This window comes from Rhynchophorus ferrugineus, unplaced genomic scaffold, assembly GCF_030347505.1.
Source record: "Rhynchophorus ferrugineus isolate W39M unplaced genomic scaffold, kcgeb_rfMv2 rfM2, whole genome shotgun sequence".
NCBI lineage: Eukaryota > Metazoa > Arthropoda > Insecta > Coleoptera > Curculionidae > Rhynchophorus > Rhynchophorus ferrugineus.
This window is the reverse complement of record NW_027472581.1, coordinates 62,501,207-62,524,680: the sequence shown is the minus strand read 5'-3', so window position 1 is coordinate 62,524,680 and position 23,474 is coordinate 62,501,207. Positions and strand designations below refer to the sequence as shown.

Genomic DNA, 23,474 nt, shown 5'->3' with positions numbered 1-23,474 from the left:
AATAATTATTTGTAGCAGAACCTATAATCTATATTATGTATTATTAGTTGTGTTATCCGGCATCCATTGTAAAATTTATAAGATAATCAATCCTTAGAATCCGCGCACGCTACGTTGCTCAGAACTAACGTAATATTTCAGTAATTATAGCTCGAGAAGTTGCAAAATTGTATTTCCTTATGCCTTAAATCCACCATATTTAAGTTTCACTGGTTGGTCTGAATATCATAATTATGATTTGACTGACAAGAAGAGTCGCATGGCAAGCATTTTGTCCGAAACGGATGTGAGAAGATCCGGTACATGATTTTCAACTTTAACAATACCGTCTATAATGTGTACGTTTATGTTGTATGCACATGAAAGACTGATACAAATACAGTATAGCATATGATCCATATTGTGTCTAATAGGTGCTTGTATATATTTTTATAATAATTTCATTCTAACAAGGCATTTATTGAGAAAAATTAGTAAAAATATATAAATCAGAATATCCATAATTATGTACAAAATTTTGTTGATGACAAAATAAAATTTAATTTTAAATAAATTACTTTTGGTTGCAAAATGCTATAAATTAATTCCTACACCTAACCGATCAACTCTGTAATGTAATCTTGTTACTGGAAGAGTAACATTCTGTTAGGAACTGTATTTAAATATAAAGAAACTATTAATATTATGTTTAGCAATAGTGATTAGCATTGTTGTTCTTAATGAATTAACCCTACAATTTTACTAAAATATTTTTGTTTGTTTATTGGATGTAATCCACAACCATACTTGCAGCCATATAATGGAACTTTAGTGGCAAGGTCAATCGATCGTTGTTAGTATCTTCCATTAAGATTTACATGTTATGATTATATTATGCTAACTTTCTGCATATATATATATATATGTTGATACAAGAAATGTCGCGACCTAAACCGGATAACTTGGGTTTTTACATGTTATGGTATGAAAGGTAATAGCAGATTTTTAACCAGAAAAAGTTACATTGAATTTGGAATTGAATGAAATTATGAAAAAGTCAGCTTTGTTGTTTTGTAGCTTATGTTACACTGTATACACTATCAAAATCTTTGGTTATGTACAAAAATACTCTTGTGGGGAATTATTATATTCTCCACAAGATATGTATGTACCTATAAAATAAATAATTTTGTTATTACCACGATATGGTATTTTTTAATTTTAATTTATATAAATATTGTTGCGTTTACCTATTTCAAAGCGCAAAAGATCTTAAGCCATATAATCTACTAAGAAAATAACATCATTGTAACTAACTGTACGATAAAAATGAAAAAAAATGTATCTGCCTTACAATTGTTGTTTTGAAATAAATATTGCTGCTGTTTGAATAATAGTACCAGTGCTCGTTTAGAAGGAACGTAACATATTATTTGCAACGCACTGTTACCTCTTATTAATAATCTAATTCGCTTTATTATTGGAATATGGAAATTAATAACAGAATAATGTTGTAACAGTTGGAGCGGCAATTTGGCCAATTACAGAAAGAACAACAACGTGACCTAATGGTTTCTTTACGATTGGTTACCTTATGACGAAACTATAGCGGTTTACATGTTAATACATAATATTAAGTTTTCAATAAGTTTTTATATGCTAGATATGGTAGAGAAGTTTTTGTTCATCACTTTCTAAATCACTCTATGGAGATTACTATTTCTGATATCACGAGGCATTGACAGAACTGCTCAATATTTTGTTCTAAAACCGCTAAATTACGTCCCGATTGCTGTTCTTGACATGTGTTTCAGGATCTGCTTATATCACTACTTTGTTGTATGTAGATAACATCCAGTTCTTCTTTCCCTTTATTTTACATAAATATTATGCGGTGTTAGCATACGGTGCTTGGATATTATTTATTCTGATAGGGATTTTTCTTATTTGTAAAATTGAACTGAACATATTTAGTCTCATTCAAACTGATTATCTGCAGCGTTCCCGCTTTTTGTAAATTCCGAATAGGTCTACTTATACTTAATTCTGAAGGCTCTATATTATATATTCTATTTTAACGCTTTGGTAAATGTGTTGGTAAATCTTGTTTAATTTTGAGTGTTTTTCACTGAAGCGAAATTGATATACTAGTTTATGTTTACTGGCTTCTGTATTTTAAGTATATTTTCGAATACTTTTACATTTACCTGGAATCAGTGATAAAATTTGTTCTGTATTTAATTCAAATCCGGGAGCCTTCTTAGAGTTAATGTTTTTTTTTTATTTCCGACACAATTTCTTTTGGAGTGGTAAGTTCAGTAACTCCATCTTTTCTTCTCCTAATTAAGAGTGCTTTCACTCTCATTCGGTTGAAAAGTCATTTCGAGGTATTATTTATTTGATGAAAATTATTTTTTGAGTTATGAAGAATTTGTTGTGTTATGAGAAGAGCTAGAAGTCAGAAGGGACCAAGTCTGTCAAATAAATTTACTATAATAGTTATTTACTGATTTTGGCAATGTTATTTTAGTTTTATGAGCAGTTTCGTCATTTTGATTTTTTCTTTTGTAAACTAAATCACTTTTTACAAATTACTTGTAAAGTAATTTTTCGAGAATTTAGAATTGAAAAGATCAATAACTAATAGAGAATCATACTATTGCGTAAATTAATATGATGCTTTAACAACCGTGTAATCTGCCTGGCGAATCACTTTGAAACTACACACGCTATACGAGAAAGGTTATATAAAGGTATTAGGTAATTTTAAATGATTCACGCTAAGGCTAAGTATAAATAGCGTTTAATTGTAAATTGTACGATTTAAAACAAGAATGGTGGAATTAATTGAAAACTTAACATTTACAAATTTATTGGTATTTGGGGATATTTGGAGGGTAAAATTTTTTAAAATCTGATTGCTGTTAATTATAACAGATTTTCTCGTTATAATTTTCCAGGCGTATTAAGTTGTATAAAAGTGTTTTATTTGAATTTTGATCAGCGATAGCTATTGGTGAAAAAACGAAGTATAAATGTAAATAACCTAACCTAACCTAACTGTTAAATTCGAAAGTTTTAATATTTTTCTACATAAAATTGAAAAAATTCCTCTTTCCACTATTATCGAGTTGTTCGGTGTATATAGACGCTATTTATGGAATGCTGCAAATTCAATGGAATGCTAAACTTTAGCTGTTCCTCTGAATCTTAATTGTTCTGGTTTCAATTATTTAAAAGTGGTAACTTCAATGATGAAAATACCATTTCGAACTATTTCAACAACATTTAATTACTTGGTAATTAAATACCTAGTAACTTGGTATTGTGACTGGTGGTGGAAAGGGGACCTACTAGGACAACACTATGGACATCAACCATTCATTCCAAAGCATCCAAAGAATATTCACGGTCATAAAATTTTGTTGTAGATATGGTGAGATTAGCAGATATTCGCCGAAGCAAATTAAATAAACTGACAACTCAATGATACTCTTGCATGAAAACGTTCGGCCGCAAGTTGCAAGAATTGGGAAGCGTACACTATTGCAGCTCGAATAAGAAGTACTGCGGTACTCAGCTTATTCACTAGATATAGCACCTTCTGGTCAATATAGCATGGTTTGGCTGGCACACGATTTGGAAACGCCATATTGCCAGAAAGATGGGAAAGTTGTAGAAAATTATGGCAAATATGTTGATTAATATATATTGTATTACATTTTGTTAATAAGGGTCTTTTTATGTGAAAAAAAGATCAGAATACATGCAATCGCTTAATATAACACGTATTGTACTTTAAGTAAGTTATTTAATGATAATAAAAGAAATAAATAGAGCTTTGATTTCCATGCCAATGTAATTATTAATTAATATATTTGTCATCAAATGACTCAACTTTCCCTCAATAATAAACTCAATATATTTCCATTTTACCGCATCCTCTATTAAAAGCCTATCGTTCCAAGAACAAACTAATTTAAAATATACACATTACTATTCAGTACAAAGCATATGGTTAGTTTTTTTGCCATCGTAAAATAACAGGCTATTCTACCATTAATGTTATAAATTTGTTTAGCGGTTTTGATGAAATTTTAATGGAAGATTCTATCACGTCTGATAACCGTTACGTTTTACCGTGTGAATTCAATAGAATTCTGTTATGGTATTATACAATTGAGTCGACTTCACAGAATACTAACTCGTTTAAATACTTTTGTTTTCCTTGCCTCTTTTAACAAGGCAAACAACACATAATTGGCATATAGATAGAAACCGCTTAGGTTATGTAAAACTGGAATAATTTAAAACTATGTAATTTAAAAAAATCTGTCGCTGAAGCAATTCCCGTCGATCTTACAATCATACTTTGTAGGAAACAATCTACAGACGCTTTAGAAATAATCAATTTAGTTTTGAAGTTGAAGACTGCACTTGGTGGGATGTTGTAGGTAAAATGGTAGAAGTATTTACAGAATGAACTTCAATTTCGAGTTTAAAACATTTTTCGTCTAAACACTAAAAAATCAATCTTGTGGCTTATTTAATGGATTTTTTTAATACATTTTGTTATCATTAAGAATATAAAATATTTTAGACATGAGAAAAAGAATAAGTTAAAGTGTTAATTTAGTATCAGTAATGTATTGTTCAAGACTCTACTTCTTACTAATTCGAATTAATCTTGAACAAAAATAATTTAATCGTGAAATAAAAACAGGGCATAAAATAGACTTTAGCAACAAAAAATCTTATTTATCTTAATATTAGATTCTTGTATGTATTTCGATCATTTCTTCATTTTCGAGAGGCCTTTATTGATAAAATTTATATTGAGCAAAGCTTGCTATTTGAGCTGTAACAAGGTATCCTTCACACTTTTAATATTCAATAGCTGGGTGTTATTTGTCATTTAATTTGTTCAATTGACGTTTCAATAGACAATTCAATAGATATTTGCAATAACAGTTTTATTTGGTTTTAGTAGTTTGTCCTACACTACACCTATCTTCGGTAACGATGTGGATTTTTTGCGTTTGAAGATTCACTTTTCATTACTTTTTTTGTTTGACAAGCAAAGAAACCGTGATGTTGAAGCAGTTCGAAATGTCAATGTCGTGTGGCAGCAATTTTCACTGCTTTAGAATCTTTCCTTTCGCTCGTAAATGTTTGGAAACAATTATATATCAACTGCTAAGCTATCTGAATATTCTTTGACTGTTTGAGCTGGGTTTTCATTTTCTTTTGCTATTCACTGTCCAAATTATTTTTCTTTTTAATTCTGAACATTTTGACCTTGTAGGTTTTTTATCATTGACATCAAAATATTTATTTTTAAATAATTGAAATTGGGCTTCGGCCGCAGATTTTTTCAAATTAAACAACAAAATAATAAATGTTGAAAATGAAATTTTGAACATTACATAATGAGCGTCTGTATACATTATTTTATGTAGAGAAACGTCAAAACAATCGAATGTAACCGTTAGGTTACGTTGTTTAACAGTTGTGTAAATTGGTAACTAAAATTTTCACCGAAGGATATCGTAATATATCAAAATACATTCAAAACGTTGAATATTTCATTGAATAATTATAAATAAATAGAATTAACATAATTTCGGAACTACGTTCTTTCTCATTAAGTTTACTGATTGACGAATGACAATTATTAGAGATCGTTCCAGAAAATTGATTACTGGTGAACCGTCCGCCATGACCACCATGCTACCAAGCCGCCTAATAAATACAAAACGTTTTATTAACATTTCCTTCGATTTGGAGTATATAGTAATATACAAATCAAACTGCTGAAACTAAATTTTAACGATTGAATAATTCCAAAATGCGAACGAATAATATTTCAACGAAAACGAAAAAAACTGGACTTATTGCAAAAACTACTGACTTACGTAACGATGGTAACGCAACGGCCTGTCGTTTTATTCATTATTAACTTATATTAATGTAGGATGTATAGGAACAAAAAATGCAGTTTTTTTCTATACGATATGAGGAAAGAATCATGAATAATTCGACCACAATAATGCTTTGGCGGAAATGAAATGTTAAGGTATCGTTCACAAGTGAAATTAGAACACGCGCGCTTCCGCTTTTTATGGTGTTAAATTGCGTCGAGCCAATTTCTACTTTAGCTGAACCGTGATCTAATATTTTCCTCTTTTCTTTTTGTGTTCATACGTCATTAAGCCATAGAAATGAATATATAGATTACTGAGATACCCTTCAATTACATTTTATTTCGATTTACTGAGTCACAAGTATATTATTGAATCGTTTTCATTGTCGTTGAAAATTTAATTAGTTTTTGTTTTTGTTTGGTTTTAGTATAACCATAGTTAATTATTTTTGTGTAGTCATTACAGTTAGTTTATTCTGTATTGAATTAGATACACACACTCTAATTTTACTCATCAAATTTGGCTTTCATCAGCCAAATGAGGCCGTTTTTTACAATTTGGCGTCGGTCGGGATCAATAATTCGATATAGTACAGCTCTGCGACCACAACTTGTGAATCCTAGAAAATGGTGGCCATCACTTTCTGGCCAATAGGACAACCTTCGCCTTCTTTGGAGCACATTCGCCGGGTGAAGTCCAATGTTTCGACTGTTTCTGGTGGGTACCAGTGAATCCACGTTTCGTCGACGGCCACGAAACGACGCAGAAATTCCTCCGGATTGCGATTAAATAGCGTGAAACACTGCTCTGAAGTGGTCTCACGGTTGCGCTTGTTGTCCGGAGTGAGCTCTATCATGCCTAAAATTTCATACTGGATATGACCCATGGAGTCTTTTGAGATGCTTAGTGTGTAAGCTATCTCGCGCACTTTTAATCGGCGGTATGCCAATACGAGGTCGTGGATTTTTGTCATCTTATCCTCTGTGGTAGTCTTTTTCGGAGCACCTGGGCGTGGCTCATCAAAAACCTACGTGCAACCATGTCCAAACATATCGAACGATCCAAACGGTCGCCATCGAAGTAGAAAAGTCAACGTACTCATCGAATTGTGCCATACTTCATTGATTTCGCTGCGCGATTTCACACGGTCTAGCCGAGCAGCGCTTCTATTAGGTGCTTGCGTGTATTGTGAAAAATTAGTATCGTTTTATACAGTTTTCCCATTTTTCTGGCAACATAGCCATACTGTGTCGAAAAAACGATATTGGTCTGGCTGATATTCAGTAATCGATAAATTTTCATACTTCTTCAGCGTTAAAAAACCCAGCCCAGCTATGCCATTTTATGCGGCATTAATCCAAAAAGTGGTAAATAGAAATTGCTATCTCTGGTGAGTACGGTGGATGCAGCAGAATATTCCATTGCAACGTGTGGTTGAAGAGTGTTATGTAAGAGGAACTCTTTGTGTCTTTTTTGCAACAATGCGTCGTTCAGTCTGCTTAATTGACGTTGGTAGGCATTCATAATAACAATTTCATTCGGTTTTGGGAACTCGTAATATATTAAACCCTAATGATTCCACCATGTTAACAGTAATACCTTATGGTTACGAATATTCTGCCAGGGTGTCGATGTGGAAGGCTCTTTAGGACTAAATCCACGACTTCTTGCGTTTGGGATTGTCATAGTATTTCGAACTCTCATTGCCATTCACCATATGCCGCTCTCAAAACTCTTCTTTTTGTACTTGACAAAATGACAGTGAAACCTTGATATTTAAATGCTTCGAAATTGTACTTTTCATGTGGTATCAATTTTCTCAACACATGTAAACGTCTGGAAATAGTTGATTCATCAACTGCTTAACTAACTGAAAGTTCTTTGAAAGAGAGTTTGAAGTGGGTTTTTATCCAACAAATCATTGTTCTTGAACAATTTTGGTGCTCCAGGCCTTTCTTTATCCATAATTGGAATATGACAGAGTAGTTTTATAATCATATAGTATCTCTATAATTTTCTAAAAGTGCTTGATCGACTGGCTGGCGAGTGATCAACTTTAGAGACCATTTCAGATTTCATTTTGTTTTACCCGGACTAGTTACTGGCGTGACTGGGATAATTTTCCTTGTTGGATTTCTTAGACAGTCTTAGAACCTTGGATTTACAGACTTGCCACAGTAGGATTGGAACTCGTGACTATCGCAATAGTAGGAAGACAGTCGTGTCGACATGGTCATTGCGCCAGCCACGTCAGCATTTCAATAATATTAAATGGTAAACTGTTATTTATTTTATGTATAAAGCTGTCAAAATTAACGAATTTAACATATCAGATTGTTTAATAGTTATTTTTTTTTTCGGTTTATCAGTATCTATTTCTAATCAAAATACATGCAAATACCTAACAGTTTTAAGCGGTTACATTGTTCGCTTTTGAATATAAGTAAGAGACGCGTAAATTTTTTGAGGCACAATTCAAATTCTGGTAAGATAATGAGAAGGAAAAATATTGGTTAGCGATAGATAGTACAAAGAAGTTTAAAAAAGGTGGAAATAATATAAAAAGTGCAGTTCGTGGTTTGCATTAAACTAAAAAAAAAAAACAAATTAATCAATCAGACGCGTTTATATTCTCAAAAACTTCTATTATATTTTCAATCTTCTTATAAATATATATTTCTATTTTGGTGTCTTTCCACGTCTTCGTCGATTCCAGCTTAGAATTCATATGACGCTTTTTCCTTTTAATATGTCCTTTCGACATATTTTCAATGACGAGTCAAATAAAATATATTAATTTAAATCAAGTTTTATGAACTCACTTTAAATCAGTTTAATAACTAAACAAATTCGTAAACTTAAAGTGTTTCCAAAATTGTCTGGTCAATGCACTTTAGTATTTGTACAAACGAACACCCTTCAATTGCATGAGAATCCTGCCGAATCCCATTTCGCATTGAATTTCCCAGGTCACGACCGCTCCTTGTTTAATACAGTGAGAGTCTTTGAGACCTGTTCACCAAGACTAAATATTTTAACTTTTATGCAGTATTGCAAGATACATAGTGAACAGGATAAGTGACACTGCATTAACCTGCTGATAAACTGACCACGTCGATGCAAAGTTTATCGACCTTAAGTTTATTAATACAGATAGTTGTTTCGTTGTTCAGTAATTGTACCAGATTTATATACACTTATTATCTACACTCTGTGTAAGGAATGTTTCACTTATTGTCTTGAAATTATCACAAATATTTATTATATTCAATTAAATACTTATAGTAGATTTAATGAATTGAATATACAGATTTAATTTGGTAATATTAATTTGTCACATTAAGAAATAATTATCCCTAATTATATACCTATTTAAGTGGCTTACATAATATGGCCAGAGTTATATCCCTGTTACTGAAACTTGGACCTAATATTCTATTTCTATCTCCTCGTTAGTATTTTTTAAGTGTCACTGGTTTTTTGGCGTGGGGAGATATTTTAACTGAAATGTTTGATATTTAGATACAAAATGCAGTATCTGCCACGTGACCGTTTTTTTTAATGTTTACTCTTAGCTTCACTGTTTTCTTAAAATATTGAATGATATGAGGATTACTATGAATCTACGAATTCAATTGACGGTGCTTTTGAGTAGATGACAATACACATCGTAGATATCAACCAATTTCCTAAAAATATTTCTATCGAAAGCTTGACTAAGTTTAAGTATGACTTCAAATATATAAATATTTTTTATTTATGGAGGAATGTTATACCTAGGTAAATGTATAGCTCTAACTATATCTTATTCAGTTAAACAAGTGCTAGTAGTAGTTTTTATAATACTACACAATAATCATAAAAATATAAAGTTCTATTCAACAAATATTATTTTCTTCAAATACTTTCAAATCATGTATAGACTTAATCATCAAACTCGTATCATAGTAATAAAGGTATTCTCTGAGATATTAATTGGCTATCATTTTTCATGAACTGTTTCACATACCTTTTTGAATAATAAAAAGAATTGCAACGTAACAATTATAACATTGCTTTATAATTTTAACTAAAAATACATAATATGCAGCGAACATAAAATACTATATATACAGCCCATTTGCTAATCTACAGTCCCAAATAATTTATTGCAAGCTGGGTATCCATTTTTACCATATATATAACATAATAGAGTTCATGCAACCAAAAATAGCCAATATCCTATTATCCAAAAATAAATCCATTGTACTTCATCAGTCTAGATCATATAAATTAACGGGATAGTAACTTTTTAACATGAATGTTTGATTTAAAATATTTTGACATATTTATTATCAATTAATAAAGTAGGCATTTTATAAATATATTAATAAATAATAAAATTTTAATTAATGTATTTTAATTGTTAAGTTATTGTTTATGAAATAATGTAATAATAATTCAATCAATATTAATTGATAGTTGAGTTTCTGAAATGTTGAAATATAGTTGCTTAAATACAGTGTTGAAGCTACCCAAGCTTTTTAAATTAAAAATAGTGGATTCGGACAAACCATAGACTAAGGCAAAAAAAAACAAAAATCCATGACTAAATATTTTGTATTATATTTTTATCAAGTTTAATAAAAAAAGATAGAATTTTGAAAACTTGACGACGAAGGGGGTGACGGTTCATTAATTACAGGATTATTGATACGGAACGATACTTTTACATGTTTAGGAATGTAGATAAATAAAAATAACTCAGTTGCAATAAAAAATAGATATTTAAAGTGTAATTTGAAAAAAAAACTGTGAAAAAATGTGCCTTAATTACTGATTGAAGATTTTCAAAAAAATATAGTAGTAGTAATAAGTAGGCAAATAACGACTTCCATTACCCTGAAGGATAAAGCTAATAAGTGACAAAAATAGAACTTATTTTATATCAAAACAGACAGCAGCAGAAAGGAAGTGTTATAAAAATGAAAGAAAAAGTAACATTTGTTATATTTGTCTGGATTTTATACATGAAAATACCAAAACTAAATGAAGGAAGTTACCAATTTTCTTGTACTGCTATTGTTAAATAATTTGGAGACATAATATAATTTAAAACTGTATTAGATGCTGTATTAATATGAAAGTTAAAGTATAGATAATAGCCTTGTAATTCTAGAAATTATGAATTTGAACAGAAAGTTAACAGACAGAAGAAAACTAGAAAGCTCTATTTTTTGATCTTTTCCAATCGAAATGATCGAGAGATCATGTTTCTATTAGATTATATTGCTATTGATTAGAATTGATGCGTTTGCATTAATAGTTGTAAGAAAAATGGTATGATACAAAACCTGTAAAAAAAAACACTTACTCTTATAAAGATAAGAAAAATGGCAATAAGAACTTGAATAACCTTAACTCTCTCAAAAAAGCTACAATAATAACTGAATTTTAATAAAGAAATAACTTGTTGCCCTTATACGCTGATAATTTCTGTAACGGAGATATTAATTTTTCCTATATATAAAATAAGATTTTAATGAATATTGCAAATAAGTGAATATTTTTACTATTCCGATTTGATCAGAACTCTTCTATGTTCAATATTAGCACCATAATATTGGGAATAGGTTATAGGGTATAGTATACCGAATTCATATACGTTTGTGAACTTATTCCAAATTTATAGCGTGTTGTGAGCATATTACTAATATAAATTTTGTCAACATTAAACAAGAAAGTAAAAATTTTTCATTGTTGCAATTTACACAGTAAACCTTTTATTATATGATCTAGACATGATAACTCGTCCACTCCCATTTAAATATCTACTTACCCCATCTACATACCTTTCAACTAAAAGCCAAACCAAAAAAAACAGAAACATTCCTCAAGCTTAAGCGCAAAAGCACCGTGGCAAATAATACGATAATAAAATAAATAATAACAAAGCAACAACTTACTCCGCTGTCTGTGTGCGAAACAAAAATAACCTCCAGCTATTGATTGCTGTCTCGCTTGAAGAAACTCCATATTGATGAAGTTGTTTTGGACCGTACCTTTTCGTCCTTCGGCGGTCCCCACTTGGTCGGCGCCGACGTCTTCTTCGGCGTGCCGATCGTGCACGTAGGTGAACCTTTGACAGTCATCACCGTCTCGCTGCTACGCAATTTGATGGAGAGGGAATCTCTAGCGCTCACCAAGGAACTGTTTCTGGATTTAGGCAGCGAGTTCTTCAGACTATTGTCGCCGGGTGAGGTGGTGCTTGTGGCGCTTCGATTTCTCCAGGAGTGTGCCGAGTGCGAACGGTGTGGCGATTCGCCGCTGCGACTACGTGGTGCGGGACTATGTTTACCTGCGAGTGCGCGATGAACTAATGAGATCGAGGAGCGATGTGGATGATGTGTTTACGTGTATGTCGAAAAAAATGGCACCAAACCCTAATATGATAATGATAACGCTAAACGCCAACTACTACTTCAAATGAGCTATGTTTGTATAATCTGCTTATGAAATCATTTAATTGTTATCAAATTCCATCATCATATTTAGCGAAGCAATAAAAAAATAAAACAAATTAATGGATTTAATAAGCAAATTTAAATATAAATCTAATAATGTAATGACTTTTAGATTCAACTAATAATTAAAAGATGACCAATTAAATTAACTTTTTGCGATGTTTTGAACATAAATCAATACCTTATACTTTATGATACATACTTAACTATTATTCAAGACATATCATGAAAGATCATGAAATTATTATATTTAGTAAATTATTTTTAAATAGAACGACGTTAAAATTGCTCAAGAAAATTAATAATAAGGATAGAAACCATTAGAGAATCTTAATATAGGATGAAACAAGTTAGTAGTATATTTAAGGAGTGTTCATTCATATATAATTAATAAAACCCGATAGAGCTAGTGCTTTTAAGATTCTGTTAATATCACTTTTTGGGATGCAAAAATAATTTCGTTTGTTGGTTACCATCACAGTATTCAAGTTAGAAAAACAGAAATCTCGAGAATTAATATAATATTTTAGGCTAACTAGATGTAAATATCGTGAGAAAATACACTGTTGAAGTTCAGGAAGAGAATAATTATATGTTCTAATTTTATTTAAAAATTATTGTCTAGTTTACCCAATAAAACAGTTAATGCACGTTATCGAAATTTATGATGCCAGCACGTCGTAATGTTGTCGCATCAAAATGGATTTTTGGTTTACAAAGTTACGGTTTATAACATTTGACAACAGGGTCGACCAGTATCAACAAAAATCATGGTTCATGGTTTGATTTGAAGAATTTTATTGACAATTGCCAACAGTTTTAGAAAATTATGGTAATGCTGATTCGTCAAATCCCAATTGATGGTATCGATATAAATGATTTCAAAGTGGTTATTTTGATGTCAATGAAAACGAATGACCTGGAAGACCAAATGATATAGACGACAATGAATAGAAAGGGCTTCAAAAGAAATGCAACAATCTATCTATGATTCGATCACTTTTGAACCAATATGTTGCGGGAAAGATAGAAAGTAACGTAAAAAATAATGGAAAATATTTTGATTAATATATATTGTCCCAATAAATTGTATCAATAAATGCATTGTTAAGATGAAAAAAATAACTGGGCAATGGGTAGTTAGTGCTATTTATTTATTACACCTACATGTTGAACACCCCTTAAGTATAGTTGACTAGATGCGACCGTATGTGCTCTAGTGCTTTTATTGTTTAATTTCTCTTTTTTTATTACTTAACTAATTAAAATACTAAATCCAGCGATTATAACGTTCTTCTATTGTTTTATTTTATATTATGACTCAAATGGCAATGAGTGATAAATGAATTATATACTTCACCTTAAAAATGATAATAATGGAATACTACATACCTCCTGGAGGCTTCGGAGCCGTGTAACTTTTCAACGGTATCTTGCTTGGTCTTCTCTTAGAACCACTACCATCTTTACTTCTACTGGTTTCTGCTTGATCGTGAGCCGATTCCGTGCTGCTGCTGTGATCTAATTGCAAGGTCATCGGTATGGGACTCATAGCTTTCATGCTTGCAGTACTAAAACATTACTCAGCATTAATCAAGATTATTTAAATATGTTTCAATGCGGCTTAGTATCTTCACTTACGTAATTTCAGTCCTGGAAAGAGGTCGTTGATCCTGTGAAGTATCCATGATATCAGGAATGATGTCTGGCGAGTTGCATTTGTTCAGGTTAGGCTTATGGAGATCTTCTAAAAGTCTTACGCGTGCTTTGGTTCCTTCTAATTCTATTGTTCTGTCTTCAAGCTGATTAACAAGTAAAAATTTCAAAATGGGTCATATACAGGGTATAGTCAAAATAACACGAACACCATACAATATAGTACACCATAATACATTATGTTAGATGTTGTCAACACTGTTTCCGTATAAATACTACAACGCGTATGTATTGTTCAGTTTACATGCCCAGTAGATTACATTTCAGTGTATTATACGCTTTGTTCTGCGACGGTTAAAACTAGCGATCGATGAAATGTATTATCTCCCTGAAGTTACTTAAGGTTTCTCACGAGCGACAATAACCTCGGTAATAACATACAAGAAACATGGTAAATGTTATCAGCGAAGAGGAATAGTGAGCGAAACCCAAAGTTAACTGATAAAGACTGGCGAACATTAAAAATGATTGTGGCCAGACAGCATAAAACTACCGTGACAAAAGTAATAGCAGAACTCTCATTTGCGTACTACTGTTTCAACAAAAATCGTAGACCAAATACCGCAGAAGATCCATAGATGCTGGAAAAGTTGTGAGTGTGAAACCCCTTAAAGCCAACGCTATCCTGCGAAAAAAGTGGTGCAATGATCATAAAACCTGGACACTTGATGAATGGAAGAATGTAGAATGGTCCGATAAATCATTAATTAGATTGTTTCGAGAATCCTAAAAGAAGCCTACGATCCTGATTGCCTGCTTCATACAGTGAAACATGGGGGATATTCTATTATGATTTGGGCGGCAATATCATGGTATTCAGCTGGTCCTCTCAGCTCATGACTAGCGTATTGATGCCTAACACCAAGATGATAATGCGCCCATACAAACAGATAAAAAGGTTTAGTACTTGTTTGAGGAGCATCAGAATATTATAAAATATCTTGGTACTTATGGAACAATATTTCGTTGGAAGCTATTTAGATATTATTGCGTGAAGAACTGCAGCTTTTCTTGAAAAGCAAAGCTAGCTCAACACCTTAATCATATAAATGCAAATATACTTCATAAACAATTGTAGCATATCTTGTAGATTTGCTTTATTTTCATTTATATATATTTAAAATAAATGAGTTATAAGTGTAGTTATTTTTCCGGATCAATTTTGTATCATGTAAAGTAACATCCAATTATTATTAAAAAAAAATGTGTTGTATAACAGCATAAAACATAACACGCTATCACTTTTGTTGATTAATTATATATTATACCGGATATTATGTTCGTTTTTGTATTCTTGAATTTAACAGCAGTTTTTTGTTGAATTTGATATAATTAATATAAATATTTTTGATTGGAAATTCAATGACTCATTTTTTGAGAAAACTGTAGAATAAACCACAGGTTAGATTAAATTCTAATAAAACCTCTAAAAATGTATCGTTCAATTGTTGCTGTTTTCATTTGTCATATATTCAATGAATTTAGCTAAAACAACTAAAAAAACTACGAAGGATAATTATTGTGAGCAAAATGACAAATTTCAATAAAAAAACAATTATAAATTATATAGATTAATAAAATAACGGAATAGCTGAATTGTTTGTTGTTGATGATCTATAAATAATGATAAAATTGTTCATCATTGATAAAAATGATGATTATAATCGTTCTTATGTTAAGGTTACTCTAGGTTGAAAAACAATTAAATGAAGTTTCCGATATATCATTAATCGATTTAGCCTTAGTGCCATTCATTGCTGATCGGCTGTTATAGTGAGATTTTAATAAATAAATTTGTTCATCATTAGAAAACATGTGTTTATTAAATGGCATTTAGACTAATTATATTGAGATAGGAAACAATTAAATTAATTAAGTTGTTGTGTAATTAAGTGTAAATTAATTGTTGTAGTTTTGTATTTTAAACTATCATATGCTTACTTGAAATCTTAAATCCTCATTCTCCTCTCTGGCTTTATCGAGCTTTTGTGTTAACTCTACTGCGGAATCCAGTTGTTCTCTGAGAACCTGAAATAATAAACCACTTCTTAGTTCTCAACGTTTGTACATTCTTAATAAATCTAATTCTTTAGAAGAACATACTAATAATATACAGGGTAATTGAAATTAATTTTAATTAAGAAAGACATTGTGTTACTGAGAACAAATAAATTTATTTTCAATAGAAATTACTTTTTAAGAAATTAAAGAAGTTAATTTTGTTATGTGCCCTTTAGAATGTATATATTTTATCTGTATATATTTTATTTAAACAATAAGAAATGTATTTTTACTAGATATAATTAAATATACTAATATATGTGATATGGTATACTAAAAAATTATATATTTCTGATAAAATATTGCTTGAAGGATTAGTAGGCAAAAAACTCGAAGGACTAAAATTATTTGAATACTACATAATTTTGAAAAATATTATGAAATAAGCAAGATAAATATTGAAGTCTGACAGAAAAACCCGAATATGCAAAGCAATAATTAAAATGTGTGGTATTAACTAAATGTAATAAAATTCTAATGAATTGTCTAATGGTCATAAAATTCCGTGATGTTGGTTCTAGTGAGGGAGAGAAGATTCCCTTTTGACCCTATCAAAGTTTCAGCCAGATCTGGCTAGAGGTGACTAACTTTTTTTCTCATATGTATTTATTAAATTAAACTTCTACTATTACACAGTTATAGACGGTTTCGGACCTGAGCAATGAAAAAATGTTTATAAGGTAAATTTTTGTGCTGAATCCAAATCAGCAGTACATTGTTTAAAATTGGTTGTAGTTTTCGAAATATTCAGTAAATTCATTATTTTACAATTTTTTACCATTAACGGCTATTAATGGAATTAAAAAATGTAAATAAAATGAACATAGATGTCGCCAAAGTCTTGTGGGAAAAAATTAAGATGCAAATTCAGAAATTGTATTTTGAGAGACATTCGAGCTTCAATCTTGTGGTATGCCCGTACTGCTGCTTCATCAGGCATTAAACATTTTGTACACTTTGCAATAAAACGTCCTTATATGTCCTTAAACATCCTTATGCCGACAACATTCATCGAGCAATAGTAGCGATCATCTAGACAATATTTCTGTTATCTCCATAATGTTAGAAGAGAAAAACATATATTTTCATCAAGTGACCATTTGAACAGCTTTGTTTAGCACACGTTACAAAGAGTTTCGATATTCACTGCTTGTCAGTGTTTACTACAGCAAAATACTCATTTGAAGGCACCTGTCATGATTTTGTGGAGTTCACAGGACATATAACATCCACAAACGTAATAAAAAGACTTTGAATCGAATTTGTAACATTGTGTCTGTATTTTCACATGTCCCGAAAAACAATCACAGTTCAAAAACAAAAATGAGGTTTAACGCAATGACAGCCGTTATAAACTAGAACCAATCTTGACACACGGATTGAAGATCCGAGTTCAGGGCATCAAATGATCTTAAAAATAGATCTCATCTGCTCGGGTCCAAAAGTTCACTTAAATTTGTAAACTTGTGTTATCGGTTATTATATACAAGTTTTCCCTTTTTCATTTCTAAAAGATATCCTTTTTTGGTTTGATAACAAATTGATTTGAAGTTACTAATAAGTATTTATAAGATTTTACTAGCCATAAGTATGTAAAGTTATAATTTTATACATATATTTTATTCTACTTATGCTTTTAAGTGTCGAGTGTTGTGTCCGAAAAACGTGTATTTGCAACAAGTATTACTTTTTAGGTTTCATCAAAAGAAAAAAGTCGCTAAAACTTATCGTTTGCTGGTAGAAATGTGGGGTTTCAATGTTGAAGACAAAGAACGTCTTGGTAGGCCAAAAACGCGAAAATGCGGATTGTAGGGGTTACAATCCAAATCAATGGTTGGATGAAGACCCAAGATAAAATCAAAAACTAGTGGCAGATAAGTTGAGCGTAAGCTGAGTCGCAATTTGTGTGTGTTTATCTTAAATGAGAAACGTGTTTTTATATATATAAGACTGTATGTTAATGGGACCTTTAAGCTTTTGAATATTCTTGGGTAATACAAAGGCTTATAACAATTGAAGTTGGATTAATCTCTGTAAAACTGGTAATGATAAAGAAAAATACAATAAAACAACATATACTATTAGAATAGAATGCTCTTTTAAGAATTCAAAAATAAATCCGAAGTTCTCGGAGATTTAACAAAAAAGTGATTTTATATATATAGATAATGTTTCATGATTGACATCTAACATATTTATCTTATTTAATTACATAGCTTGACATTCAACATTTCTAAGGAACTTTAGGGTAAATGATGTGGCTCGGTGAATGGAGGTAAAACGAAATGAAATAGTGTTGTTTACATTATGTGACTGTTATTTATTGGCTATATAAAAAAATGCGAAAAATACAATTAGATAAAACGAATGGCAGCGATGTTACGGCTTGGGCAGTCGATGGTGGCACGTCTAAACCAAACGATGAGCACTACGTCTAAATGAAACGAAACGTTGAGCACTTGCGGAAATACCCTTCAATAACCTCTCAGATAAACGTCTCAGGGTGGCCAGCTATTCGTTATCGGGTTTTAGTTGGCGCTACTGGCACCCCGCCCGTGTTCAACATCTAGGATTATATTTCTGGGTATTTTGTAGACCGTTATTCCACGATGTAAAATTCGACATGCCGATCGCTACAGAACTATATATTATATTTGTTCGATAAGACAAACGTTCAAGTTACAATATATATATATATATATATATATATATATATATATATATATATATATATATATATATATATATATATATATATATATATATATATATATATATATATATATATATATATATATAATTTAAAAAATACACGTACAGCTGGTATGAAGAAATATTAAATTAAATTTTTTTTAATATTACGTTTTGAAGAAAGGACCGCATTCCAAAATAAATACACCAAAAAAAACAAGTTAAAAAGATTACATATATTCGAATGGAGGATAAAGTTAAAAACAAATTTATTTCAAGGTTGTCTTCGTAATTTATCAGCCTTTCTTTCAACAACATCGGCAAATGACCCACCGTAAAATATTTCGTTTCTCCAGCCTGCGAAGCATTATTACCTTGAAAGGGGAATAATTTTATACTGACGTCATGTGTTAGACCAACATTACCGCATTCATTTTTCGCAAGTTTATGTGTTTAAATGGCTGGCTTGAAATTATGGCTCATATAAAATTCAATTTGATTTTTATTTGTTAATTATCGTTATTTGTCTTAAGGAATAAGCACTTGAGAATGAATTATCAATGGGTAGAATAAGTTAACCACATCTATATGACCAACATGAAAAGTAAAAATAAAATTAACGACTGTAGAATAATACCATCCGCTTGACTGCAGCTGGCATATTGACGTTATTGTCACGTACAAAAACTAAGCGAAATTAATACTCAAGATGAAGTTTCTTCCATGTTATATGATGCTTGGCTAACAAATATATTTTTTAGCATATATTCTTTTTCATATTTTTTTTCAACCATTGATATATTAGATGCTTGTATGTATTCTGAACATTTATCGCTTCAAGAAGCAATTTATTGAGAAAAATGAGTACAATATGTAATATTTTCTACATCTAACCATTGATCCATATTCACACTTCTTCAGCATTTCGATGCGGTGTGCTAGTCTCATTCGAACTGCAATAGTGTGCCCTTCATAAATTTTCCAACGTGTGGCCAAGCGTTGTCATGCAAGAGAATTACTTTGCGTCTGTTACTCGTTATTTCTGATTTTTTTGTAACAATATATTCAATTGATATTGGTATATATCTGCATTAGCAGTTTCATACACAACAAAACAAATCAATCCATTTTCATCACAAAAAATGAAATAATCTTTTATTAAAATGAGATAATAATTTCCATAATTGAGATAAGAAGAACGACAAAAACTCTCTAAACGAAAACAACTTAAATTATATCAAATGTATTGGCTCATCGGGCGCAATCCAACTTATCATTAGATAACAAGGTATTGCTGTATGAGTCTATACTCAATATATATATATATATATATATATATATATATATATATATATATATATATATATATATATATATATATATATATATATATATATATAAACATAAAAAATAATTATTGCCTATTGGGCAGATTGTGGAACCACTAAGAGTTAAAGAGTAAAAAAAGATTAAGTATATTCCTGTTCATCCTTATATCTATGTGATATTTAACTGGTATTTATTGACTTTCTGACCGAATTTGACCATTTTAAAAAATGAGTTTTGTTACATGATAAAGCTGAAAGATAGATTTTCTGTTTGGTGCTATAGTGTTCAAAATAATAAAAACTGTATGCGGTAATAAAACCTGTATGTAAAGTAATAAAAACAGTTTAATATACTTGTTAAATATTACATGAAAATACAAAATAATAAATGCAATTAATTAAATTAAAAGAGAGCAAAAAAAATTAAAATATTATGATTTATTACTTACACCATATTAAATTATTTGCTCTATAACATCTGTATTGAACTTTTAAGACCTTGAATATTCATGTTATACATTTTACTTTTAAATCATAGCTGCTTGATCATTTTTCATTTCATTTAACGCTTCTAATGAATGTATTTTTTCAAATACATAGGTTTCGGTGATTGTTTTAATAACTATTGCTGAATTTGATTTTTACTAGTTAAAATATAACAAAATATATTATGAAAGCTTTTCTACGATAAATTCATTTAAAGATTCTCACGTAGATGTTTATTCACAGTGATTTTCAAGAAGGATTTTTAGTTCATGCGTCTGAGGTCCGATTGCCTTTTGATCAGCGAACAAAAACACGCCTTTTAGATCACCATCATTGACTCCTCCGCCCATAAGACATTTTTCCAGTTTTCTTTCCGCCTAGTTTTCATATGTCTTAGACTATTTCTCTTACTAGTACTAGTTAGTCCCCAGTTTTTGGTCGCTACAAATTCTCTCAAGTCAACACAGAGTCTCATTACAGTTGTATAACTCGTATTTCATTTGTAGCGACCTTGAGGCATGTCAAATTTTACATCGTGGAATAACGGTCTACAAAATACCCAGTAATATAATCCCAGATGTTGAACACGAGCAGGGTGTCAGCAGCGGACCGAACTAGAACCCGACAACGAATAGCTGGCGGCAACCCCGAGACGTTTATCTGGGATGTTATTGAAGGGTATTTCGATTTCAGTGCTTCGTTTTCAACCATCGTTTGGTTTGTATTTTACGTGGCCCTTATATTTTTTGTTTCAAAATTTTCAATATTTTTAATTCGATTCGTTTTCGATTTTACCTTCAATATTCCGTTTCATTTTATTCCTATTCCTTTTCAAATTTCATCTATATTACATTCATTCAAACATTTGTTCCTCATTAAATTTTATTTTAGTGCCGAAACAATGAAGCTTCAATTTCATTTCATTATTTCCAATTCACTTTTTTTTAAATTTTTTGTCCTAATTTTCTTTCACAATCTTTTTAACTCATAGATATTTTTACATCACTGCTTAATCATCAGCGTCTCGGCTAAACATTTCTTTCGGCGCTATGTTTAAATCATAATGTCTTCCTTCCCTCGCCGTCTCCGTCATAATGGCAGACATTTTGATTTGAAAGGCTTTGGGCAGCTTCGGTCGGATACCGTCGTTATTTGTTTTTTCTGAATTACCGTAACGTATGTGACTACGGATTAGTCACAGAGCAGCTCCAGAAGCTAGGTACCGATTGCAGTCACCGTAGACTCGTCATGTCTTCGCCGAGGTACCAGAATTGCTAACGTCTCGTCGTCGAAGAAAATAAGCTACCACGTCGTCGAACAATCCATCCTCCCACATCGCCGATTACGGGAGCCCTGTCCGAAAAAGAGGCTTGTTCTCAATGTCGTCGATGGACCACATTCAAGTGCCAAAGCAACGATGAAGCAACGGTATCTGTAGAACCGGAAGATATCAACAGCCGTACCAGATCGCAACCGGACTAACCACAACGGATTCTATTTATCATATTTTTCAAAGCCCTTTTCATGCAGCACATTTTGTTTGGTATATAATTTTTTTTTGTATTTGATACTTTTTCATACATTTTTGTATTTTTGTTGCTTGGAGTAATTGTATGTAAAATTCTGGCAGTGGAGTATTGTAGCGACCTTGAGGCATGTCGAATTTTACATCGTGGAATAACGGTCTACAAAATACTCAGAAATATAATCCCAGATGTTGAACACGGGCGGCGTGCCAGAAGCGCCAACTAGAAACCGACAACGAATAGTTGGCGGCAACCTCGAGACGTTTATCTGGGATGTTATTGAAGGGTATTTCGATTTCAGTGCTCAACCATCGTTTGGTTTAGACGTGCCACCATCGACTACCCAAGCCACGTCTCCAGGTAACACCGCTGCCATCCGTTTTATCTAATTGTATTTTTCAATTTTTTTTACATACTCAATAAATAACGGTCACATAATGTAAACAACACTATTTCATTTCGTTTTACCTCCATTCACCGAGCCACATCATTTACCCTAAACATTTGTAGTGGTAATCAAATAATTTACATAAATAATTAATAATATATAGTTTTAAGTTTTAATTTCTAATGTAGTGTTCAAATTGATGTCCATTTTGGCATTTAATAATTTTAAATAATAGTATTTAATGATGTGCTGATAATTGGTATGAGTATTAATAAAGGAAGAAAAGATGATAAGCTAAATGTAAACAAACATTTTAAAACTTGCTGCATTTAAGAAATAGTCACTAATTATTATAAATTTTCTAAAAGTTTAATTTATTGTTATCCTTGAATCTAGCAGTTAACAAAAATAATACGAGGTAACCGATGTTTTTTTAACAAACCCCGGTAATTTAAAATATCTAAAATTCAATTGCAATTCGTCGAATTGCATTTAAATGTCAAGCGACTAGATCAACCAGTCCAATTGATTTAGCAATTTTACCATGACGTCACTGGTCTTGACAGATTACCGATCTAAAATAAACGGAACAAGGAACTAACCAAGTGTGCCAGTTCATATTCACATTCAACTAACTCGTCATATAGTTACTTTGTTAATAATACTGTTTTTTTATTTTAATGACCTCATAGTTAATTGTTCGGGATTTTTTTCGAAAACAAACGACTACGATATCTGAGAACCAAGAGAGAGAAAGGTCGTTTGTTTTTTAAGATGCATGATCTAATCTACGATAAATTATTTTTAACTGTTACGAATGTAAAATAGATAAATATTAAATTATTTTTGGTATTTTGTTAAGTGCATGAATA

The 23,474-nt window shown here is 31.1% G+C and overlaps 1 protein-coding gene across 6 annotated transcripts in view; it reads right to left on the bottom strand.

Annotated features, from left to right (window-relative positions):
* jvl (javelin-like) overlaps positions 1-23,474 on the bottom strand; it is a 317,251-nt gene that overhangs the window by 2,613 nt on the left and 291,164 nt on the right. For 3 of the 6 annotated variants that reach the window (XM_076394244.1, XM_076394241.1, XM_076394242.1), the window contains 4 exons: positions 16,064-16,150; positions 14,048-14,208; positions 13,799-13,977; positions 11,945-12,240 (listed from right to left, as the gene is read on the bottom strand). In XM_076394244.1, the coding sequence (XP_076250359.1) occupies positions 11,945-12,240; positions 13,799-13,977; positions 14,048-14,208; positions 16,064-16,150 (723 nt within the window). Of the gene's footprint in view, positions 1-11,848; positions 12,241-13,798; positions 13,978-14,047; positions 14,209-16,063; positions 16,151-23,474 lie in introns of all 6 variants that reach the window. The other 3 variants (XM_076394245.1, XM_076394246.1, XM_076394247.1) reach the window with 2 other exon arrangements.